Source organism: Mobula hypostoma, chromosome 8 (assembly GCF_963921235.1).
Source record: "Mobula hypostoma chromosome 8, sMobHyp1.1, whole genome shotgun sequence".
In the NCBI taxonomy this organism is placed as follows: Eukaryota; Metazoa; Chordata; class Chondrichthyes; order Myliobatiformes; family Myliobatidae; genus Mobula; species Mobula hypostoma.
The window spans coordinates 15,228,152-15,253,039 of NC_086104.1; the positions used below are offsets into that span (position 1 = coordinate 15,228,152).

At 43.8% G+C, this 24,888-nt stretch overlaps 1 protein-coding gene across 2 annotated transcripts in view; it reads left to right on the plus strand.

Moving 5' to 3' along the window:
- Positions 1-297: 297 nt before the first annotated feature.
- adss2 (adenylosuccinate synthase 2) overlaps positions 298-24,888 on the plus strand; it is a 129,772-nt gene continuing 105,181 nt past the window's right edge. The window contains exon 1 of one of the 2 annotated variants that reach the window (XM_063055498.1): positions 298-607. In XM_063055498.1, coding sequence (XP_062911568.1) covers positions 386-607 — 222 coding nt within the window. In that variant the 5' untranslated portion in view covers positions 298-385. The remainder of the gene's footprint in view (positions 608-24,888) is intronic. The other variant, XM_063055497.1, reaches the window with a different exon arrangement.

Here is a 24,888-nt window from a genome sequence, read left to right on the forward strand (position 1 = left end):
GCAGACAGGCTGATGGAGCACACTGAGAGAAATTTTGTAACACGAGGACGCAGAGAGATCTTATGAGGAGCAGCAAGGGAGATGGACAAGAGAAATGTTAAGGCGCTTTTGGATCTCGGGCTGCATGCAGGAAATGCTGAGTGATCCTCGGGGAGCAGCGTGAGCGCGATCTCCGGGAGAGAGTGAGGTGAATTGAGGACAGGGGGTTCCGGAGACGCGGGCTCGTTCCTTTCCTCCCTCCCTTCCGAGCTGGGGCGGGGCGGAGAGGAGAGCAGAGGGTTGGCTTTCGGCGGGCTAAAGGCGGCAAAGGCGGAGGCTGGCACACGGAGGGAGGAGCCAAGCTTCTGCCGGCCGCTCGACACACGGGCTCGCACACCGGGGCATCATGACGGAGAACGGCAGCGCGGGCGGCGTGGGCTCGGAGCCGAACGGAGGGCCGTGCTGCGGCTCCGAGCCGGGCGACAGGCTCCTCCTCCGGCGGAGGCTGACGAGCGCCGAGCCCGGCAACAGGGTGACGGTGGTGCTGGGCGCTCAGTGGGGGGACGAGGGCAAAGGCAAGGTGGTGGATTTGCTGGCGCAGGACGCAGACATCGTGTGCAGGTGCCAGGTAAGTGAACCCCGAAGCGGCGCCGGGGACGGAGGTTTGGGCCCGTCAGCCATCAACTAACTCTTCCCGCGCCTTCGGCTGTGACCTCAGCTCGGGAGGGAGAGGAAGGAAGGGCAGGGGAGGGGAGGGGAAGGGAAGGGAAGGGGGTGGGAAGAGATCGAGCCGGGCTGGCTGGGGGGATGGGCCTGGCCCACTGCCGCGGATGGAGGGAAACAAATCAAACCGCTGTCCATCCCTTTCTTCCCACAGCCCTAGCCACCTACCTCTTCTCCGTCCCCAGACCTCCCCTCCCCGGCCCTTCACCACCCACCTCCTTAATTCTGCACCTCAGGCTCCTGCAGTGCCTCCCTTCACTCCCCCTGCCTCACACCCCTTCAAACTCCCCAGGATCTCCCGCCATACAGCCCGTCTACCTCCCCCCCCGCCCCCCCCGCTGTACATGCCCCCTACCCTTTTACCTTCCCAGGACCCCCTGCCTCCTACCTCCCCAGGTACCCGCCACCTTGCATTACACCCAGTTTACCTCCCTCAGGACCCCTCTACTTCCCCCAGGCCCCCCCGCCATACACCCCCTCTACTTCCCCCAGGCCCCCCGGCCGTACACCCCCTCTACTTCCCCCAGGCCCCCCCCCGCCGTACACCCCCTCTACCTCCCCCAGGCCCCCCCCCGCCGTACACCCCCTCTACCTCCCCTAGGCCCCACCGCCGTACACCCCCTCTACCTCCCCCAGGTCCTCCCCGCCGTATACTCCCCTCTACCTCCCCGCCGTACACCCCCTCTACCTCCCCCTGTCCCCCCACCGTACACCCCCTCTACCTCCCCCTGTCCCCCCACCGTACACCCCCTCTACCTCCCCCTGTCCCCCCACCGTACACCCCCTCTACCTCCCCCTGTCCCCCCACCGTACACCCCCTCTACCTCCCCCTGTCCCCCCACCGTACACCCCCTCTACCTCCCCCTGTCCCCCCACCGTACACCCCCTCTACCTCCCCCTGTCCCCCCACCGTACACCCCCTCTACCTCCCCCTGTCCCCCCACCGTACACCCCCTCTACCTCCCCCTGTCCCCCCACCGTACACCCCCTCTACCTCCCCCTGTCCCCCCACCGTACACCCCCTCTACCTCCCCCTGTCCCCCCACCGTACACCCCCTCTACCTCCCCCTGTCCCCCCACCGTACACCCCCTCTACCTCCCCCTGTCCCCACCGTACACCCCCTCTACCTCCCCCTGTCCCCCCACCGTACACCCCCTCTACCTCCCCCTGTCCCCCCACCGTACACCCCCTCTACCTCCCCCTGTCCCCCCACCGTACACCCCCTCTACCTCCCCCTGTCCCCCCACCGTACACCCCCTCTACCTCCCCCTGTCCCCCCACCGTACACCCCCTCTACCTCCCCCTGTCCCCCCACCGTACACCCCCTCTACCTCCCCCTGTCCCCCCACCGTACACCCCCTCTACCTCCCCCTGTCCCCCCACCGTACACCCCCTCTACCTCCCCCTGTCCCCCCACCGTACACCCCCTCTACCTCCCCCTGTCCCCCCACCGTACACCCCCTCTACCTCCCCCTGTCCCCCCACCGTACACCCCCTCTACCTCCCCCTGTCCCCCCACCGTACACCCCCTCTACCTCCCCCCACCGTACACCCATCTCTACCTCCCCCCACCGTACACCCATCTCTACCTCCCCCCACCGTACACCCATCTCTACCTCCCCCTGTCCCCCCCACCGTACACCCCCTCTACCTCCCCCCACCGTACACCCATCTCTACCTCCCCGGGCCCCCCCGCCATACACCCATCTCTACCTCTCCGGGCCCCCCCCGCCATACACCCATCTCTACCTCCCCAAGTCCCTTTCCCGACTATACAGCCCCTCTACCTTCCCCAGGCCCCCACCCTGCATAAACACCCTCTACCTCCCCTGCCCCCCCCAGTCCACTGTACACCCCTGTTGCCTCCCCCAGGTATCCCCCACCCTGCCATACACCCCCTCTACCTCTCCCAGGCCCCCACCTAACTATTCACTTCTCTCTTCCTCTTTCTCTCTTCCACCTAGCCCCCTGCCATCTGCCCCCACCCTCCAGATCTTTGGCACCTACTGCTTTCTTCTCCCCATGCCATCTGCCCTCTCACTTGCTTCCTCAGCCTCTGCCATCCTTTCTGTCTAACCTTATCTTGCATTCCTTTTTCCTCCCTGCTAGTTTTTTTGCTCTCCCACTAATTTCTTTTTTGTTTAAATTGCACTCATTTTTCTCAATCATGGCCTTTTCTTTTCCCCTCCCCCCTGTTTTGGGCCAATACTGAGAATGTTATTTCCTCATTTATTCACTATTTTTCAGCAAAACAACAGAGTGCATTTGCATTTGTTTCAGTGGGAGAAGCACTTTATTAATTGGTGAAAGATTTGGATTGCCATCTTGCCCATGTTTCTTCTTTTGTGTTTTTAATGTTTTTGGAAGGATGAGCATTTTGGGAAGATAACCACATGTTACTGTCTGGTTGTTGGTCTGTGAGTAACAGAACCACTTCCTTTTTGCCTTCAACACTGCCCTCTCAGTTTCCAGAACGCAGAAGTAACATTACTTGAAAGAGAATTAGTAAAAGTCTGAACCTCCCATTAAGAAAAGGTTGCTGTTTGTTTTCCATGAAAGCTGCAGAAATGAAAGGAAATGGTGCTTTCTCACCCCGTGAAATAGTTTGTTTCTCTCTTCATCCCCTCAATTAAGGACTAGAGAAAAATAATTCCCTGTATCAAAAAGTGCTTTTCTATAGTCAATTTAATATTGTAGTGGATCTCAGAGTTGAAAAGAGCAATATGAAACAAAAAATTGATACTGAGCTATACAATATTGAGATGGAAGTCTGGCCAGAAAGGCCATTTGGCCCATCAAATCATACTGGAATAACGAACAGAGTTATGCCACATAGAAATAGGCTCTTTGGCCAATCATGTCCATAGCGATGATCACAAACCCATCAGTACCAATTTCCAGCACTCGGCCACTTGTCCTCTATGCCCCCGTAATTCCGGTCGTCCTCCAAAAACTTCTTAAGTGTCATGAGGATCTCTGCATTCACCACCCACGCAGGCTGTGTGTTTCGGGTTCTGAACAGCTGGGTGAAAAGCTTTTCCAGATTTTTCCCCAAAATTACCTACCCCTTAGTTTAAATACATGTTCACTAGTTTTAATATCTGCAGTGGGGTAAAGTTTCTCACAATCCCCCGTATCCTTTTATATATACTGTCGGGTTTCCTCTCATTTCCCTTTACCTCAAGGACACCAACTATAAATTTTCCAGTCTCCTCATAACTTAAACACTTCACCCCAGGGAACATCCTGGTGTATCTCATTTACATCTTCTCCAGTGTGATCATGTCCTTCCTACAGTGTGGTGACCAAAACTGGATATAGTATGCCACATGTGTGAGGTATTGCACTTTGGAAGGACAAACCAAGGTAGAACATACAGGGTAAATGGTAAGGCACGGAGGAGTGCAGTAGAACAGAGGGATCTGGGAATATAGATACAAAATTCCCTAAAAGTGGCGTCAAAGGTAGATAGGGTCGTAAAGAGAGCTTTTGGTACATTGGCCTTTATTAATCAAAGTATTGAGTATAAGAGCTGGAATGTTATGATGAGGTTGTATAAGGCATTGGTGAGGTCGAATCTGGAGAATTGTGTTCAGTTTTGGTCACCAAATTACAGGAAGGATATAAATAAGGTTGAAAGAGTGCAGAGAAGGTTTACAAGGATGTTGCCGGGACTTGAGAAACTCAGTTACAGAGAAAGGTTGAGTAGGTTTGGACTTTATTCCCTGGAGCGTAGAAGAATGAGAGGAGATTTGATAGAGGTATATAAAATTACGATGGGTATAGATAGAGTGAATGCAAGCAGGCTTTTTCCACTGAGGCAAGGGGAGAAAAAAACCAGAGGACGTGGGTTAAGGGTGAGGGGGAAAAAGGTTAAAGGGAACATTAGGGGGGGCTTCTTCACACTGAGAGTGGTGGGAATATGAAATGAGCTGCCAGACGAGGTGGTAAATGCGGGTTCTTTTTTAACATTTAAGAATAAATTGGACAGGTACATGGATGAGAGGTGTATGGAGGGATATGGTCCGTGTGCAGGTTAGTGGGACTAGGCAGAAAATACTTTGGCACAGCCAAGAAGGGCCAAAAGGCCTGTTTCTGTGCTGTAGTTTTTCTATGTGGTTATTGTACTGTTTTATAAAGCTGTATTGTAGCCTTCCTGTTCCTGTACTCTGTGCACTGACCAATGAAGGCAGTTATCTGGGAAACCCTAACCACTTTCTATCTCTGATGCACTCTTCAGGCATATTTGGATTTACCCATAAAGGATTCCTCTGTTTATCAGTCCCCTCTCAGCTGTAATTTCATTAGTTCTCCTAAAATGCATCATTCCACACCAATCAGAGTCTTGGCTTTGCCTATCTAATCAATTTGTCAATGCCATCCTGTAACCTAAGACTACCTCTTCACTATCAAATATAATCAATTTTTTGTGTAACTTTTGTGACTGGGAGAAGTTTTACTAAGCATCTTTAAAAAGATAGATGCTCAGAGGTTCAGGGAAATAAAACCCAAAACTAAAATCCTAAGTATGGCTGGCAGTTGTAAAGAGATTAAATGGGAAATGAGCAAGAAGTGAAGGGAATTCTGGAGGATTATATAGCTGGAGAAGATTAGAGATGGGGAGTGCTCTAACAAAATTTTAAAAAATGAGGCTCACTCTGTTATCAGGCATCTTGAGAGTGCAAACAGAAACGTTACAATCTTCATTCAAGTAAATCATTGTGATATTAGCATTAAAATATACACAGAATTTTGTCCAACTACATAATTTTTTGCAGTTATTTAACCATAAACTGTATAGCATTGAGGTGTTTTGGTCAAACTGACCATAAATAACGCAATATTTGATTGAATCTACTATGGTTATTATTTTATTATGGAATTCCTGAGTACGCCCGCAAGAAAATGAATCTCAGGGTTGTATATGGTGATACACACACACACACACACACACACACACACACTAAAACACACACACACTTTGATAATAAGTTTACTTCTAAACAAAACTGAAACCTGAAGCAATAATCAGAAATGCTGGAAGAATTCAGCTAAGCAAGCTACATCTATGGAAAATGAACCCAGTTACTGTTTTAGTCAGGTACCCTTCATTGACATTTGGCCTATATGTAAACTTGTTTCTCTTTCCATGAAGGATATTTGACTGGCTGAGTTTTTGCGGCATTTATGTTTTAGTCAATATCCCTTTGTTCAATTAGACTACACTTGCAAACAGTTCCAACTTTTTAAAATTTTAGGTCCACTGTCCAGCAGAAGGGTCACTTTACAGTTGGGGGTATTGAATTTCTGGCCATTTGGTGAAGTATGAAACTTATGCAAAAGATTCAGTTGATTGATCACAGAACAGTGGGGGAATTTATGTGGTGTCTGACCACTATTGTCACCTTGTTCAGCACCCTCAGAAATAATTTATGATATGATTATGAAGACATGTAGTCCTCTTGTTATTTAGTAATGCATGCATTAAGAAATGATATATTATTTCCTCCGGTGTGATATCACAAAACACAGGACAAACCAAGACTGAAAAAACTGACAAAACCACATAATTTATAGTTACAAACAGTGTAACAATACCATAACTTGATGAAGAAGTCCGTGAGCACAGTAAAGTTCAAAGTTTCCCAAATGTCCTACATCTCACACAGACGGGAGAAGGAAGAAAAACTCTCCCTGCCATGCCAACCACAATCCAACTCTGAGTCATCCGAAAACTTCGAGCTCTGATCAGCTCTCCGACACCGAGTACTGAGCGCCATCTCTGTCTGAACGATTCAACCTCCTTCTCAGTCGCCAAAAGCAGGCAAGGCCAGGGATTTTGAGGCCTACCCTCCGAAAGATTCCCGACCACACAGTAATGACAGCAGCGAACGGGCACTTCAGAAATTTCTCCAGATGTTCCTCTGTGCTTTCACGTCCATTCTCCATCAAATCAGAATTGTCCATGGCCCCTATTTAACAGATACGATATCATTTTTCACCGGAGGGCTGCGCACACATAGTTTATATGGTTGATCATCTATAGTTTTGTTTCTTAGGCGTTTGTTATCGACAGCACAACTGCTGGTATTCCTTACTTATCTATGTGTTTAAACTTAATTTATCAATTGTGAAGTATTCAGGTGTTTTCAAGGGATGGTTTGATTTTATTGAATGTGTATGACTTCAAAGTGAATAATGCATTGGCTTTCAAAGTGGGGAAAGTGTATCACTTTTACTGAAGTTATCAACCTCTATGCATAGAATTTGATGCTGGACGATTTTGCAATAGGAATTAAATACTAAATTAGTTTTGAATCAGTTAGCCATTTATTAATTTATTCAATGTTTTACCATCTGGACATTGCTGGCAAAGATCAGCATTTATTGCCTGACTCTAATTGCCTTTGAAAAGATCACGGTGAGAGTCTTCCTTGAACTGCAATCCTTCTGGTGTAAGTAGTCCCACAGGGCTATTGGTTAGTCTGGGTGGCAGTATAGCATCAGTGATTTATTTTCAAGTGAGGATGGTGCGTGACTTGGAGTGGAACCTTGACCTTTGGTGGTATGGGTTACAAGTTGGGAGGCCCTGTAAGACCAGTGCAGGAGAACATTAGCTGTGCATTTTGCAGATGGTCCAAGGCTACGGCCTCTGTGTCCCAGTGGTGGAGGGAATAATTGTTTTGTGTTGCTGATAGATTATCAGGCAAGTGACGAATATGGCATTACATGTAAGCTGGAAACCAGAGACCTGGAACAGAAACAAAGTGCTGGAAACATTCAGCAGGTTATGCAGCATTTGTGGAGGGAGAAGCGGAATTAAAATTTCAGATTAAAGGCGGATGATGCCTGATCTGTGAACATTTTCAGCGTTCAATCACACACTTGGCATGTGCTTTGAAGATTCTTTTAAGCTTGTGCCATGTTAGAAGGTGTGTCACTTGTTGCTCATTCCCAGACTATGAACTGAATATTGTTATTTTTGGATCATCTTTAAACTTAAACTTGGCTATATGTAAGAGTTATGTTTCCCTTGTGACAAGAAATAAAAATTGGACTTGAGGAACCTAGAGTAATTCATTGACAAACGTTTCTGACTTTTATTGCTTTGTAGCGATACCACTCTATCTAAAGATAGTGAACGATTCCTTATACAAGTGCAATTACAAAGAAAGCATGGCAGCGCCTCTGCTTCCTTAGGGTTTTTGAAGATCTGGCATGACATCTAAAGCTTTGACAAATTTGTGTGTGGTGGAGAGTATACTGATTGGCTGCATTGCGGTTTGGTATGGAAACATCAATGCCCTTGAACAGAAAATCCTACAAAAGAAGTGGATACAGCTCAGTCCACTGTGGGTAAAGCCCTCCCTACTATTGAACACATCTACACAGAGTATTGTCACAGGAAAGCAGTATTCATCATCAGGGACAACCCATCACCTAAGATATACTCTCTATTTACTGTTACCATCAGGAAAGAGGTGCAGGAGCCTCGGGACTCTCATTACCAGGTTCAGGAATAGTTATTATCTTTCAATCAAGGCTCTTGATCCAAAGGGTAAAACTTCACTCAACTTCACTTGTCCCATCATTGAAATGTTCCCACAACCTATGGACCCATTTTAAAGGACTCTTTATTTCATGCTCTCAATATTTACTGCTTATTTATTATTTTTATTTCTCTCATTTGTATTTGCACAGTTTTATTTTAACTTGCACACACTAGGTGAATGCCCAAGTTGGCGTAGTCTTTCATTGATACTGTTATGGTTATTATTCTATTCTGGGCTTATTGAATATGTCTGCAAGAAAGAAAGCACTTCTTCATGAAACGTTGTTGTAGGAAAGCAGCATCCAGCAATAGAAATTTCCACCACCCAGGTCATGCTGATGCCATCAACTAGAAGGTACAAGAGCCTCAGGACTCGGACCACCAGAGTGATTCTTAGGGTTGTATATGGTGATGTGCTTTGATAATAAATTTACTTTGAAGTTTGAACATTTTGAACATTTATTAACTCTATTCAGCAAATTGTTTGGCTAAACGTTTCATAACCTATGGCATGTGAAAACATTTTGCTATTGGAGTTAATGCATTTCATTTATTAATATGCCACAGGGTGCATTGACTGATCCTGTGTCTGACTACACTTGGTGAGTCTAGTAAGAATAATGGATTGATTTGGTGTGGATTTTAGAGCTGCCTTTGTTACAAATTTGAATAGGTCTCGAGGTAAGCTGCATTCATTGCTGTTTCGCTGCAAGTTATGCCTCAGAACTGCTTATTTTGCTGACCTATTTAAGAAGATAAGCAAATCATTTTCTGAGTCGTCATTGATTCCTTTGTTTAATCACAAAAGAGATAGCCTGGTAACGTTACTTTAAAGTAGTAGGTGAAAGAAATAAAAGATAGGTGGATAATACTATGCTTCTTTTGACCCATAGCAATGAGCCAACAAAATAAACAACTGTTCTGAAGTTTGGTATCTGCTGTCACTCAGCAACTGTTGATCAGCAAGAAATGTGATAACTTGTTCAAGCAGAAAGTAAAGCTACCAAAACTCCATACAACATCGAAAGGACAGCACAGTGGCATAGCAGCTAGCACAATTGCTTTACAGTGCCAGTGATCACTGAAGATGGTTCGATTCCCACCGCTGTCTGTAAGCCGTAGGTACATTATGATTAGGCTAGGGTTGAATCAGAGGGTTGTTGGTGCTTGGCTCGAAGGGCTGAAATAAATATTTAAAAACTGGTCGTTTCAAGTCCTCTTCCTACAAGGCATGGCACTCACCTGCTCCGAAATGGGTACTGAATGTGGTGCCAAATTTTTCAAGGTAACCTTGATGATGAAATAGTTTTTGGCTGAGGAACAGGTGGCAGATCAAGTCACTTGTCACTGCATTTTGACTTTTATTGCATTTTGACTTCTGTTGCATTTTGCTTGCTGGAACTGCTGCATGAATCAGTTTAACAGTAGCTCTAATTGCTGGTCCTGTAGAATTGCCTATTTGCATTACTCAGATTCTATGCAAAGTCAATACCTCTGCATATGTAAAAAAAAAATGGAAATAACATCGCCTTGTTATTGCGTGAGGGTTGTGCATGAGAGGCAGGATAGGGAAGCTCTGTTGATTTTTTCATCAAATCAAATGATATCATTTGCCCTGTGGCTCTTTTGAAGGAGCTGTCGAAAATCATTCCTACTTCATTGCTGTTTCCCATAATGTTGCATTTAAAGATAGCATACAATTTACTAGTATTTATTGCATATTGAATGTCTATAAACTGTGGTTGCCATACATTGACATCCATCCCAACACCAAGTGGTTCCTCTATTCATGTTACTACCAGTGGACGGTTACTCAAATATATCAGAAACAGATTTAGCAGATACTTGGGATGGATGCACTGACTTTGGTAATAACAGGCATAACATACACCAAAGGAAAGCATCCAGTGCTGGAGTAGAAGGTAGCCTTTTAAAGCCGGTGTTTAAATAAATGGCCAAGTAGGATTGGGGCACAGAATAGGCCCCACTAGCCCTTTGAGCCATGGCACCCAGCAAATCCCCTGATTTAATACCAGCCTAATCATGGGACAACTTACAATGACCAATTAACCTACCATCTTTGGAATGTGGGAGGAAATTGGAAGAAACCCACGTGGTTACAGGGAGAATGTACAAGCTCCTTACAGGCAGCATTGGGAACAAATTCTTTGAAATTATTCCTTGTCCTTGGGTCAGTTGGTGCAGAATGGAAGCATGTTCCATTTAGCAGTCTTGCTCTTTGTAAGATTGACAATTCTGTCATTGATGTTTCTGTAAAATAATACGGCTCTTCACACTCTGTGACTCTTTGACCACATTGTCTGTGACCACATTGGTTATTGCTTAGAAAACCTGTTTTCCTCTGGTACCTTATCAACGAAAGCATATGTCCATCTAGTTACACACATCAAAGTTGCTGGTGAACGCAGCAGGCCAGGCAGCATCTCTAGGAAGAGGTACAGTTGACGTTTCGGGCTGAGATCCTTCGTCAGGACTACATCGATCTAGTTTTGATTTTTATCTTAAATGTGAGAATATGTTGATATATTTGGGCATCAAATAAGTGTTAAAGACTTGAATAATTAAGGTTTTGAAGTTCAAAAGTCCAAGTAAATTTATTATCAATCACATACAACCCTGAGATTCATTGTCTTGTGGGCATCCAGTAAATCAAAAAAAAGCCAATAGAATCGGTGAAAGACTGCACCCAATGGGATGAGTCAATAACCAATGTCCAAAAGACAACAAACTGTCAAAATACAAAAGAAATAAAGAAAACAATATTGAGAACATGATATGTAGAGTCCTTGAAAGTAACTCAATAGATTGTGGAAATAGGTCATTAATGGGGCAAATGAAGTTATGTCCTCTGGTTCAGGAGCCTAATGGTCGAGGGGTAATAACTGTTACTAAACCTGGTGGTGTGAGCCCTGAGTCTCCTTTACCTTCCTGATGGCAGCAGCAAGAAGAGGGAATGGCCCTGAGTGGTGGGGAGGACTTTACCCGGAATGGACTGGGCTATATCCACTATTTTTGTAGGATTTTCCATTCAAGGGCATTGGTGTTTCCATACCAGGCTGTGATGCAACCAGTCAATATATTCGTAGACCTCCGTTGTACGCCTCCTGAAGTCAATAATCAGTTCCTTTGTTTTGCTGATGACAAGTAAGAGATTGTTGTTGTAGCTCGATTTAGCCAGATTTTCAACCTGAGTACCCCAGGTTGTGCTGCTTTGAGCCATTGATTTGCTGGAATCTATACCTTGAAGACTAGTGGCTATCTTTCTTCCCCTGTTTTTGTAATTTTACCTTTCTCAAAGGTTAGGACTTGTAGATTAGGACTTTATTCCTGTAGAAGATTGAGGGGAGATTTAGCAGAGGTATGCAAAATTATGAGGGGTGTAGATAGGGTAAATGCAAGTAGGCTTTTTCCACTGAGTTTGTGTGAGACTAGAATTAGAGGTCATGGTTATGGGTGAAAAGTAAAATGTTTAAGGGGAACATCTTCACTCAAGGTGGTGAGATTGTAGTATGATCTGCCAGCGCAAGTGGTAGATGCAAGTTAGATATCAACATTTAAGAGAAATTGGGATAGGTATGTGGATAGGAGGGGTATGAAAAACTGTGGTCTGGCAGCAGGGTGATGGGCCGAGGCAGTTTAATGGTCTGGCACAGACTAGATGGGCTGAAGGGCCTGTTTCTGTGCTGTAGTGTTCTAATACTCTATGACTCTTCAAATTTAGTTTACATAACAGCAGGTCTCTTCTGCTATACCTGCACATGTGCCTATTCTGACTGACTTTTCTGCAGGAGTATTTGAGAAGCTGCTGTAAAATAGAGTTTATCCACATCCTCCATTTAGTAGTATAAACATCATAGTCCCACTGTGATCCCAGTCTCATGGTGGCAGTGTTATCTGAGATCAACTTATCAGACTGAATTCTAAATGTTAATTCTGGCTTCACCAAACCTGTGGTTCTCTGGAGTGTCCTCAAATTATAAGAAGCTGAAGTGTTGCTGGTTAAATTTCTGGAGTTAGATGTTTACATGTGTTTTTAATCATGGACCAATAACTAAAAATTAAATCAGTCAGATTCTTTAAAAAAAAATGCAAACGATTAGTTTCAAATTGCAATTTGCCAATAGATGGTAACACATACAGAATTCTGGAGGAACTCAGTAGGTCAGGCAGCATCTATGGAGAGGAATGAAGAGTTGACATTTTGGGCTGAGAACTGTCATCAGGGCTGAAAAGGAAGGGGGAAGAAGCCAGCTGGCACAGCCTCATGTTACCTTCCAGCTTGCGTTCCTTCCCCTTCCCCTCCCCCCACCATATTTTGGCTTCTTCTCCCTTTTCAGTCTTGATGAAGGGTTTCAGTCTAAAACATTGATACTTTCTTCTCCTCTTCATAGATGCTGCCTGACCTGCTGAGTTCCTCCAGAATTTTGTGTGTGTTATTCTGATTTCCAGCTTCTGCAGAGTCTTCTGTGTTTATGATTTGCCAATAAATGCTTGCTTTGTATTTTAAAGGATATGACCTATTTCATATGACTCTTGTTGGTTATGCAGTGCCTTCATATCCAGTCACCAGTGTTAAATGTTTACTGATTTATATCCTAAGGCTGCATCAATAGATCAGTTTAAATAAAATGCTGATTGTTGCAGTGTTTTTACTGGAACTTATTCAGTGGCACATTGTTTGCAAAATATTTTTTGTGACTTGGGCATTTCAATCTTGTGTAATACAGTTTAGTGTAATTGTCATTTCATTGCAAAAAATGTTCTGGTGACAGTTCACACAAGCTGGGTAAAACTCAAATCTGCATTATTCCCCGTGTCAGAATCAAAAAGCAGTTAACTTGTCTTCATTTCCAATCTTTTTGCTATAAAGTCTTCTTTGTCCCTTGTGACTTCATACACCGTTTTCTACAGCTGCAGTAAAATTCTTGATTGTTTGCTTTGGTAATTGAAGGTGACCTAGGGCTCAATTCTTTGAGTGATTCTGGGAGTTCTGTTCTTGTCACCTTGAATGATATATTCCTTTAGCAGGAACCAACTTTGTCAAGGTGTTGATGGTAGTCATAGTCACCTGATAACTTGTATTTCCCTGTAGATATAGGGACTTGGGCAATGGTAGAAAATTGGCCACTAAAAAAATTGCTTTTGGCATAAGCCCTTGAGTTTTATGGGCCATTGAGATATAGTTTATTCCCCTGTTCAATTTTCCTCAATGTGTGTGTAATTTTGCACCACACACACAAAATGCTGGAGGAACTCCAAGCAGCAGCTATGGAAAAGAGTGAACAGTCGACAATTCGGGCTGGGGCCTTTCATGGGGTCTGGCATTTTGTGTGTGTTGCTTGGATTTCCAGCATCTGCAGATTTTCTTGTGTATGTTATTTAGATTACCAGTCTTTCCCAGGTTTGGAATTCACCCTTGCAGATTCTGCTGACACATTTGAGGATGCCAGCTTTGATCAGTTCACTTTACAGGTTTTCAGAACCATGATTTTCTATTGTTAGTCTTCTGTGGAATTAGCTCCCAAAAATATCTGCCAGGTAGCCTTTGAGTTGGAACCATGCAAAGTCGTTGAAGCTGCTCTATCACTTGATTCATTTGTTTGTGAGGTAGAAGGGAATTTGAGCAAGAAGCTTAAGAGGATGGAAGTCTTTGTTTTGGAACCAGCAGCAGACCCTCATTCATATTCCTGTTGAAGAAACACTGCAGATGAAGGCAATGGATGTGCAGAAGCTGGTAGAGGTACAAATAAAATGTCAACAGTAGCAATGAAAGATACATTCTTGGCCTCACCACTTTTGTTTCACATAACTAAAGGGTCTTGTACAATTCAAATGCTGATAGATCATGGCCTTGAACATCTTCAGTGACTCTATCTTCACAGCAGTTTGGACAGAGAAATCTTAAAAAATCACAACACTCCAGGAAATTCTTTGTCAGTATCTTAAATGGAGCTTTTTTCCAAAACAATACTTCCAAATCCTGCTTTTTCTCTCTGGGGGAAATATCAGCATGCTCACCTCAGAAACATGTACTTCAAGAAAACTCAGCCCCAAAGAGATCGTGGTCTTTCTCACCTATTCCTGTTCCATTAAGAAATCAACCAGATGAATCTTTATCTGCATTGCCAACATACACAGCTTATGTAAGTAAGCCAAAGCTGTATACAATACTCCAGTGTGGTTTTAACAATACCTCACACAGTTGTCAAATTTCTTAAATTTTATACAACATCCTTTTTGCTATTAGGGTGATCCTGAGGGGCATTCAGATCCCACTATAAACGGCATTTTGTGCTTTCATCATTTAACGTACATTTTAAACGCGAGATTCTGCAGATCTTAAACATAAGAAATTCTGCAGATGCTGGAAATCCAAAGTGACACACACAAAATGGTGGAGGAACTCAGCAGGTCAGGCAGCTTACATGGAAATGAACAAACAGTCAATGTTTTGGGCTGAAACCCTTCTTCAGGACTGGAAAGGAAGGGGGAAGACATCAGAATAAAAAGGTGGGGGGAGGGGAAGGAGGCTAGCTGATAGTGGTGGGTGAAGCCAGGTGGATAGGAAAGGCAAAGGGCTGGACATGAAGGAATCTGATGGGAGAGCACTATAGGAGGAGGGGACCCAGGGGGGAGGTAATAGCTATGGACCAGCATGTTGGAACAGGAATGGGGTTAGGAATTAAAATGTTGGGTCAGAATAAAAAGGTGGGTGAAAGGGAAAGGAGGATCAGCTAAAAGATGTTAGTGAAGCCAGGTGAGTGGGAAAGGTAGAGGGCTGAAGAAGGAGGAATTTGATGGGAGAGGAGGAAGGGAAGAATTAGAGTTGATAGGCAGGTGAGGAGAAGAGGTGCTCTACCCAACTTGTCAGCACCTGATGGAACAGGATAGATATAACTCTTCAGGTCTTATATTAGCCTGGACTAAGAAGTAAGTTGCTTCCATTCTGTCACTTGAGATGGACAGTGACATTAATCACCAAGAGTCTCTTCTTGTCCCTTGTTCATTCGTACCCCCCCACTAATCTGCCTCCTGGCATGTTTCCCTGCAAGTGACAAGAATGCTACACCTGCCCATTCACTTCCTCCCTTGCCTCTACTCAGGGGCCCCAAACAGTTCTTCCAGGTGAAGCAACACTTTACCTGCAAATCTGTTTGGGTTGTCTCTTGTATCTGGTACCTTCATTTTAGTTTCATGTTTTTCATTCAAACTGAATATGAAATTTTGACTGCTCTTTCTCAGATTATTTACTTTGAAATTATTAGTCCCAGTTCCATGCATTTGACCGGATCTAAAGTTAGCTGTTGCCTGTCTCTACAACAAGTGCACTCAGTGAACTCCTTTTCATGGTTACTTTTGCCTATTATATTTGTTGACTCGATATGGAAATTAAAGTTCTATATGATTAATTCAGTTAGTTTCTTTGAACCACTCATGTCTTGGGTTTACTCTAGATGTGCATTATAGTTAGGGAACCCGCCATGTTGCAGTTTCCTCCCTCCACCCAAACTTATTCTACATTTTAATCTTGCAATTCAAGATAATTTTCTACTATACTATTGGGTTTATCCTTTATCAACACAGCAATGCCATCAGCTTTACCTTTCTTTATGAAAAGTGAAACACCCATATTTTGTTATGAAAACATGATTATCAGGTGATTCATTCATTTCTATTTTGTGCTGTCACTGATTTCATCTCATTTTCAAATAGTGTGTGCATAATTTTGTCATTTTTCACCAGTTTACTGTAAATTGTCTACTTGCACCTATTGTCCTATGTTTGTATGCTGTGTTCCTTTCAGTTATGCGGTTATCATTCCCATATCATGTGGGCACGTGGCCAAGTGGTTAAGGTATTCGACTAGCGACATGAAGGTCGTGAGTTCGAGCCCCAACCAAGGCAACGTGTTGTGTCCTTGAGCAAGGCACTTAACCACACAGTGCTCTGCAACGACACTGGTGCCAAGCTGTATTGGACAACATTGGTGGCGTGGAGAGGGGAGACTTGCGGCATGGGCAACTGCCGGTCTTCCATACAACCTTGCCCAGGCGCAGATCCATGGTCTCGCAAGACTAACGGATGCCTTAAAAATTCCCATATCATTACTGCACTAATATCTTGTGTCATCTTTAACTTCCTAAACATTCTCATATCCCAAACTCTTGAACTCCATCTCAAAATATTTAGTATTTTTGCAAGCACTCTGCTAAGTAGTGAAACCCAATGCAATTGAACAGCTTCCTCCTTTTCCCCAGTGCAAGGGTGTGCGTTGTGATTCGAAGCTCAGTTCTCCCTTTGAGTTATGCATTCCATTTTCTAATTTGACAGACATGCACCAATTCATGCAAGTCTCAGTGTTCCAGTTATATGTATATACAACTCTACTAGTGTTAACCAAATGTGCAAAATGATCCATTTTGCTAAGGACAGGGAGAGGGTAATTGCAACTTATCGAATACTGATAGACCACAATAGAGGGATATGGAAAGGATGTTTCTTAGAACGGGGACGTCTAGGGCCAGAGGTTCCCTATAGAACAGAGATGAGGAGGAATTTCTTTAGCCAGAGGGTCGTGAATCTGTAGAATTCATTGCCACAGATGGCTGTGGAGACCAAGACATTGGGTATATTTAAAGTGGAATTGAATGGTTCTTGATTACTAAGCATGTCAACGTTTATGGGGAGAAGGCAGGAGTGTGGGGTTGAAAAGGATAATAGATCAGCCATGATGAAATTGCAGAGCAGACTTGATGGGTTGAATGGCCTAATTCTGTTCCTATGTCTTGTGCTAATGATTATTCTGTTTTCTGGACTAATTTTGTAAAATACTATGTTAGCCCAATAACTATATGTTGACATGTGAACGTCTAAAACAGCACATCGTTGTAAAGTTATTAAGTCTTTGTTACCATTGTTATAAGTGGCACACGTAATATGTTTTCTCAGCTGGCTGCAGAAAATTCCATGTCTTTTTCCTGGAGTCCTGACCAGTATTTGATCCCTTGATCACTATTTAAATCTTCATTATTTTCATGTTGTTACTTGAAGCTCACTGCAATTACGTTGCTGTTTGATTTTTTTTATGACAGCAGTGACTCTATTTCAAAAGTATTTAATTAGCTGCAAAAATGTGAAAGAAGGGCAACATTAATGAGTTGTTTTTAAAGTTTAACATTTATTTCAAAAATATGAATAATACAGCACATACCTTTTTTCCATTTACATTACATTTCATTCTATTTACATTACATCTGTATGACATTAATTTTCCTTTACATACATCTGCTGAGCAAACAATCCAACTTTTTTTTTACACTGATTCTAGCCTTTCCGTATAAAGAGGCAGGAGGAGTCTGAGAAATGGTCTTTATCTGTGGAGTTTTTGCATTCTCTCAGCACAGTCCTAGACATTGGGGCGTTCTAATCCCAAAGCATTTGGTCATGAACCGTTTATTGCACTTAAAGACCAAAGGGCAATTGTTCAACAGGCTGGTGAACTTCTTGCAGCAAATGATTTTTGAGTAAGTCTGTATCCCTAGGAACTACTGATCAGTTTCACAGCTATTTGAGATGGAGTTCCTGTATCTTTTTACAGGTCGGGTTGGAAAATGAATATTTTAGAGATGGATTGGTGAAGCTTCTGCTCCCAACACAGCCTCTAGGTCCGAGGCTTTGGCTGTACAGGGCTCCTCACCAATGGCCAAGTAAAGTCATGGCTTGTTTGAAAGGTTTGTTAATTAGGCATTTTGCTAAAAGTCTTTAATATGCTGCTCAGGGATCTATTCAGCAGGATCCAGCGTCTTTTGTTCTCGCAGGCATGGATCCAGACCATTGTCTTACTAAGATGTAGTTTGAGGTGTTTTTCTGTACAATGCTCTGAAATACTGGAAGTACAGTACACTGGAATGAATATACTGTGGCAGTGAGCCAAGACTTATCCTTTGCAACATCAAGAGCAGAGAGGAACTTGTTTGATGTTTTTTGTACATGGGGTACATTCAGAATCAGGTTTATTATCCCTGACATATATCATGAAGTTTGTAGTTCACATTGTGATACAGCCACATAAGGATATTACTGAGTATATTTTGGCCCCTCTCTTTCTCTGGCCTTTCTCTAGAGATAAGTTGTCACATTTTTTGCAGATGCAATCCATTTTCAATCTCCAGATAAACAAGTATATGGCTTGGTAGCTTGCTGCAGTGGAGGCGTGGTGTATGTGCCAGACGTGCATGATATACAGTGGCAACAAGACTGCTTCTCGTCTGCTGACTAGGTTCTGTCCCATAATCAAGAGAGAGCTAATAGTAGGCACCACCATCAGTGCAATGGTCATGCCTGCTATTGCCCTTTATTAAATAATTGTGCACATGATTTGTACCATTGACGGTGATATGGTCTGGGTTACAAATAACAGAATTTTTAAAAAATTGCCGATCTCAAGCAGACCCACAAGTGGCTATACCCACTATTTTATTGTGTCTTTTTTAGGTCAAATTATTCTATACAACACAGTAGGTTTCCCTTGCTAAGACATGGTCCTGAGAATATTTAAATGTATTTTAAATAGTCTCCTTTTTTCGGTATGGGAAATTCTGATAAAAGCTGCCCAGTAGTATAACAACATCTGCACTGGACTTTGGCGAGTGATCCCGAGTTCAAATCTAGCCAGCTCCTTGCACGCTTTCCATCTACGCTGGGCTGGGTTGTGCATTAAGCTAGCAACTTGGCCTCGTAAAAAAACACATAAATGTAAAAGAGATGGCAAGGTTGCTACCGGGTGCTCCACAAGGTGCGGAGAGGAACTCAAAATCAAATTATGATAAATGTTTGCTATTGCAACTTTGAAAGGAGTAATTTGGCCCATCAGTGGCCCAAGACTGGACACCCAATATTGCAATCCTATAGCCATTCCACTTAGTGCTTCCTGGAGCCCATAATTTATTCTCTCATGGCAATTTACTCTGTACCCTGCACCAGTGTTTCCCAACCTTTTTTAGCCCAAAGCCCCCTAAAGCACTTTCATACTTGCCAACGCCCCCCCAAAGCACCTTCATTCTTGCCAACGCCCCCCAAAGCACCTTCATACTTGGCAACACCCCCCCCCAAAGCACCTTCATACTTGGCAACACCCCCCCAAAGCACCTTCCTACTTGCCAACACCCCCCAAAGCACCTTACTACTTGCCAACACCCCCCAAAGCTCCTTCCTACTTGCCAACACCCCCCAAAGCTCCTTCCTACTTGCCAACACCCCCCAAAGCACCTTCCTACTTGCCAACACCCCCCCAAAGCACCTTCCTACTTGCCAACACCGCCCCCCAAAGCACCTTCCTACTTGCCAACACCCTCAAAGCTCCTTCATACTTGCCAACGCCCCCCCAAAGCTCCTTCCTACTTGCCAACGCCCCCTCAAAGCACCTTCCTACTTGCCAACGCCCCCCCAAAGCTCCTTCATACTTGCCAACGCCCCCCAAAGCACCTTCCTACTTGCCAATGCCCCCCAAAGCTCCTTCCTACTTGCCAACACCCCCCAAAAGCACCTTCCTACTTGCCAACACCGCCCCCCAAAGCACCCTCCTACTTGCCAACACCCCCCCAAAGCACCTTCCTACTTGCCAACGCCTCCCTAAAGCACCTTCATACCTGCCAACACCGCCCCAAAGCACCTTCATACTTGCCAATGCCCCTCCTAAAGCACCTTCATACTTGCCAACGCCCCCCTAAAGCACTTCATACCTGCCAACGCCCTCCCAAAGCACCTTCATACTTGCCAACACCCCCCCAAAGCACCTTCATACTTGCCAACACCCCTCTTAAGCGCAGTATATTTTCCAGCGCCCCCATAGTGTAAAAACATGTCTACCATATGCTAACATGAGAAAAATGATATTGCTTTAAATTTTTATTTGTCTTAAACTTACACAGTATCTGTGTGCTGTACAGTAGCTTCACTATTAATGTGATCCTTGCTTGATGGTTTTTAGCAAGAATTGAAATATCTGGTTCAAGTTGTGATAGCAAAAGCCTAAGACCCCATGTGTAACAATGTCCAAGCGGTTTCTGTTTTTTTGTGAGTATTTGGTTCACTGTGCTGAAGCTTCTTTCAACAAGGTAGGAGGATGGTGTGCAGTGGGGAGCAGTTTGGCTCTTTTCCAAAGACTAGGAAACCTCGTATGACAGTGTATCCATGTACCGCAAAAAATGACATTTTTGAAAAGCGTATTTGCTTCTTTATCATTCTGAATTTCGATAATTTCTACTTGCCAGCTCTATTCCTGTTCTTCTACCTTGCAAAGAAAAGGGTTAATATCCCAGTCTGGAATTTCTTGATCACTCAAATCCTTCAATCAATTCTGAAACTCCTTCTTCAGTGACAGTGAGGTGGGAAGATGACGACGCAACACAGCTCGCAGCGGCCACTCCGGTGGTGATGTCTGTTATTTGTCAAGTAGGGTGCTGTGCGCAATCCTGATTTGATGGTGACGGATGTGAGAGCACAGAGGAACATCTAGTGAAACTTCTGAAATGCCTGCTTCACTGCTGCTGCTGCTACTGTGTGGTCCAGAATCTCCGGAGGAGAAGGCCCTGAGTCCTCGGCTTTGCTTGTTGCTCGGCGGCTGGGGCGGGATTGAAGCGCTCGGCAGAGGATGGTGCTCGGAGAGGCTGTGTTGGAGGGGCTGGTCAGGGGCTCGAAGTTTTTGGACGGACTCAGAGTCCGCTGAGGTCGGGTGCTTCCAATGGTGCTGCATCAGCGAGTTGGCTGCACTTGGAGGTTCATGGCGGGGAGAGTTCCTCCCTTCTGCCGCCTGCGTGGGATGATGAGTCTATTGGGACTTTGAGACTTTTTTTTACCGTGCCCATGGTCTGCTCTTTTATCAAATTATGGTATTGGTTTGCACTGTTGTAACTATATGTTATAATTATGTGGTTTTGTCAGTTTTAGTCTTGGTTTGTCCTATGTTTTCTTGTGAGATCATTCTGGAGGAACGTTGTATCATTTTGTAATGCATTCATTTCTAAATGACTATAAGTGGAAACTGAACTGCAGGTGTAAATATGACTCTTGCAAATCAGTCTGTGAAAGAGAGTTCCTTACTTTCCATGCAGGGAAATGGTGAGAGCATTCTTCTCCCAATGTTTTGCTTATATATTTCCAATTTTTCGGTACAAATGGACACTGCACTTTTTACCTGGATTTAATTGAAATTCTCAGCCTGCAGTTCATTTTGTCATACAGATTGGCTAGGAATGCCACATCTCCACAGAAATTCAATCTTGTTTCTCAAGCTGTTGTCGACTTGAGCAAAAAATGTAACCACAGTGTCAAAAAGATCAAAGAAACATTTTAAGCATCGGCCTTTTGTGAGGAAGCAAGCATTCAAACTCTTCATTGTTGGATTAAGTAGCAAAATATTCTATTTAATAGATGAGCTTTAATTTTGTTGATAGATATTACAAGAGTTGGGCCTGAAAAAGTTGCTGGCTGAGATTTTTGGTTCTGAGATGTTGATGATGAATTACACAATGGATTGCCAACAGATTTAGAAGTTCTTTTTTCATAAATGCCACTAAACCAGCATGGTGACCTGTCATATATGGTGGTCCACCTGTTGCACAAGAAATCATGTTCCTAATCAGAATACTTTTATCCTCAATATACATTTTGAGCTTGTTATAGATTGATTCTCCATTGGTATTTGCTTTTAACTTTTTACCAAAGAGAATCTCTTCATAAACTTTTCCATTTTTGTTAAACCATACATATGCCATTAGCAATGCCTTGTGTCACACAGTTCACTTACCCCATTGTATCTAAAATTCTGTGTTTTGTAGCTCTGTGCATAGTTGATACTCAATTTTTTCACTCATTTCGTCAATATGATGAGCTACAGAGTTATTACTCAGGGGAATTGATTTTTAAATACTGGTATCCATTTTGAGAAACAGCATTTCTGATGCAGAAGGCATTATTAATCTTTCACTAATTGTATGAGATTTTCCACACTGCTATCATTTTGGAAATGTTATAAGAAGCAATGAGACCACTATCAAGGTCATTTTTAGCATTTTTCTTGGCAAGTGACTCGAGTGAGCAATGCTTCTTTCATCTTCTGAAACTGACTAATACAATAAGTAGCCTTTTCAGGGTGTTCCTGCAATCTTGATAGTTTCATGGTTTCATTAGACATGACAGTATTACAAATGAGGCACATGGGGCATCACTAATCCGACGGGAACAGAATAAAACCATTCTCCAGGTATGTGACACTGTATTGACGTGCTTCCTGTAGTTTCTGTTTCTTAGCTTTATTAGAATTCAAGGCTTCACTGCCTTCAGATTCATAGAGATCACGCCAAACGTATTTATCCATCATTAACAGGACTAATTTAAAATAAAATACTAACACGAAGTGGCAATACTGTACCTATCAGATGTTGACTATGGCAGTGAGTTGACATGGTCGGTCAGGTCTTGCGCCTTAAGTTAGGGTGCAGCTTACTGCCCCAGCCCCCCCCCCAAGAATCTTAAACACCTCCCAATGACTTTAATTACCAGGTGAAGCACTTTTCTACACTAAGGTATAATTTGTATTTGGTTGTTTAATCTACCAGTATATCTTTAGAATGTGGATAAACTGGAGCACCCATAGAAACCATAGAAACTACAGCACAGAAACAGGCCCTTTGGCCCTTCTTGGCTGTGCCGAACCATTTTCTGCCTAGTCCCACTGACCTGCACACGGACCATATCCCTCCATACACCTCCCATCCATGTATCTGTCCAATTTATTCTTAAATGTTAAAAAAGAACCCGCATTTGCCACCTCGTCTGGCAGCTCATTCCATACTCCCACCACTCTCTGTGTGAAGCCCCCCCCTAATGTTCCCTTTAAACTTTTCTCCCCTCACCCTTAACCCATGTCCTCTGGTTTTTTTTCTCCCCTTGCCTCAGTGGAAAAAGCCTGCTTGCATTCACTCTATCTATACCCATCATAATTTTATATACCTCTATCAAATCTCCCCTCATTCTTCTACGCTCCAGGGAATAAAGTCCTAACCTATTCAACCTTTCTCTGTAACTGAGTTTCTCAAGTCCCGGCAACATCCTTGTAAACCTTCTCTGCACTCTTTCAACCTTATTTATATCCTTCCTGTAATTTGGTGACCAAAACTGAACACAATACTCCAGATTCGACCTCATCAATGCCTTATACAACCTCATCATAACATTCCAGCTCTTATACTCAATACTTAGATTAATAAAGGCCAATGTACCAAAAGCTCTCTTTACGACCCTATCTACCTGTGACGACACTTTTAGGGAATTTTGTATCTATATTCCCAGATCCCTCTGTTCCACTGCACTCCTCAATGCCTTACCATTTACCCTGTATGTTCTACCTTGGTTTGTCCTTACAACGTGCAATACCTCACACTTGTCAGTATTAAACTCCATCTGCCATTTTTCAGCCCATTTTTCCAGCTGGTCCAAGTCCCTCTGCAGGCTCTGAAAACCTTCCTAACTGTCTACTACACCTCCAATCTTTGTATCATCAGCAAACTTGCTGATCCAATTTACCACATTATCATCCAGATCATTGATATAGATGACAAATAACAATGGACCCAGCACTGATCCCTGTGGCACACCACTAGTCACAGGCCTCCACTCAGAGAAGCAATTCTCTACCACCACTCTCTGGCTTCTTCCATCGAGCCAATGTCTAATCCAATTTACCACCTCTCCATGTATACCTAGCGACTGAATTTTCCTAACTAACCTCCCATGCGGGACCTTGTCAAAGGCCTTACTGAAGTCCATGTGGACAATATCCACTGCCTTCCCTTCATCCACTTTCCTGGTAACCTCCTCGAAAAACTCCAACAGATTGGTCAAACATGACCTACCACGCACAAAGCCATGTTGACTCTCCCTAATAAGCCCCTGTCAATCCAAATGCTTGTAGATTCTGTCTCTTAGTACTCCCTTCCAATAACTTACCTACTACTGACGTTAAACTCATCGGCCTATAATTTCCTGGATTACTTTTCGATCCTTTTTTAAACAATGGAACAACATGAGCCACTCTCCAATCCTCCGGCACTTCACCCGTAGACAGCGACATTTTAAATATTTCTGCCAGGGCCCCCGCAATTTCAACACTAGTCTCCTTCAAGGTCCGAGGGAACACCCTGTCAGGTCCTGGGGATTTATCCACTTTAATTTTCCTCAAGACAGCAAACACCTCCTTTTCAATCTGTACAGTTTCCATGGTCTCACTACTTGATTCCCTCAATTCCATAGATTTCATGCTAGCTTCCTTAGTAAATACAGATGCAAAAAACCTATTTAAGATCTCCCCCATTTCCTTTGGTTCCGCACAAAGCCGACCATTCTGATCTTCAAGAGGACCAATTTTATCCCTTACAATCCTTTTGCTCTTAATATACTTGTAAAAGCTCTTTGGATTATCCTTCACTTTGACTGCCAAGGCGACCTCATGTCTTTTTGCCCTCCTGATTTCTTTCTTAAGTATTTTCTTGCACTTCTTATACTCCTCAAGCACCTGATTTACCCCCTGTTTCCTATACATTTCATACAACTC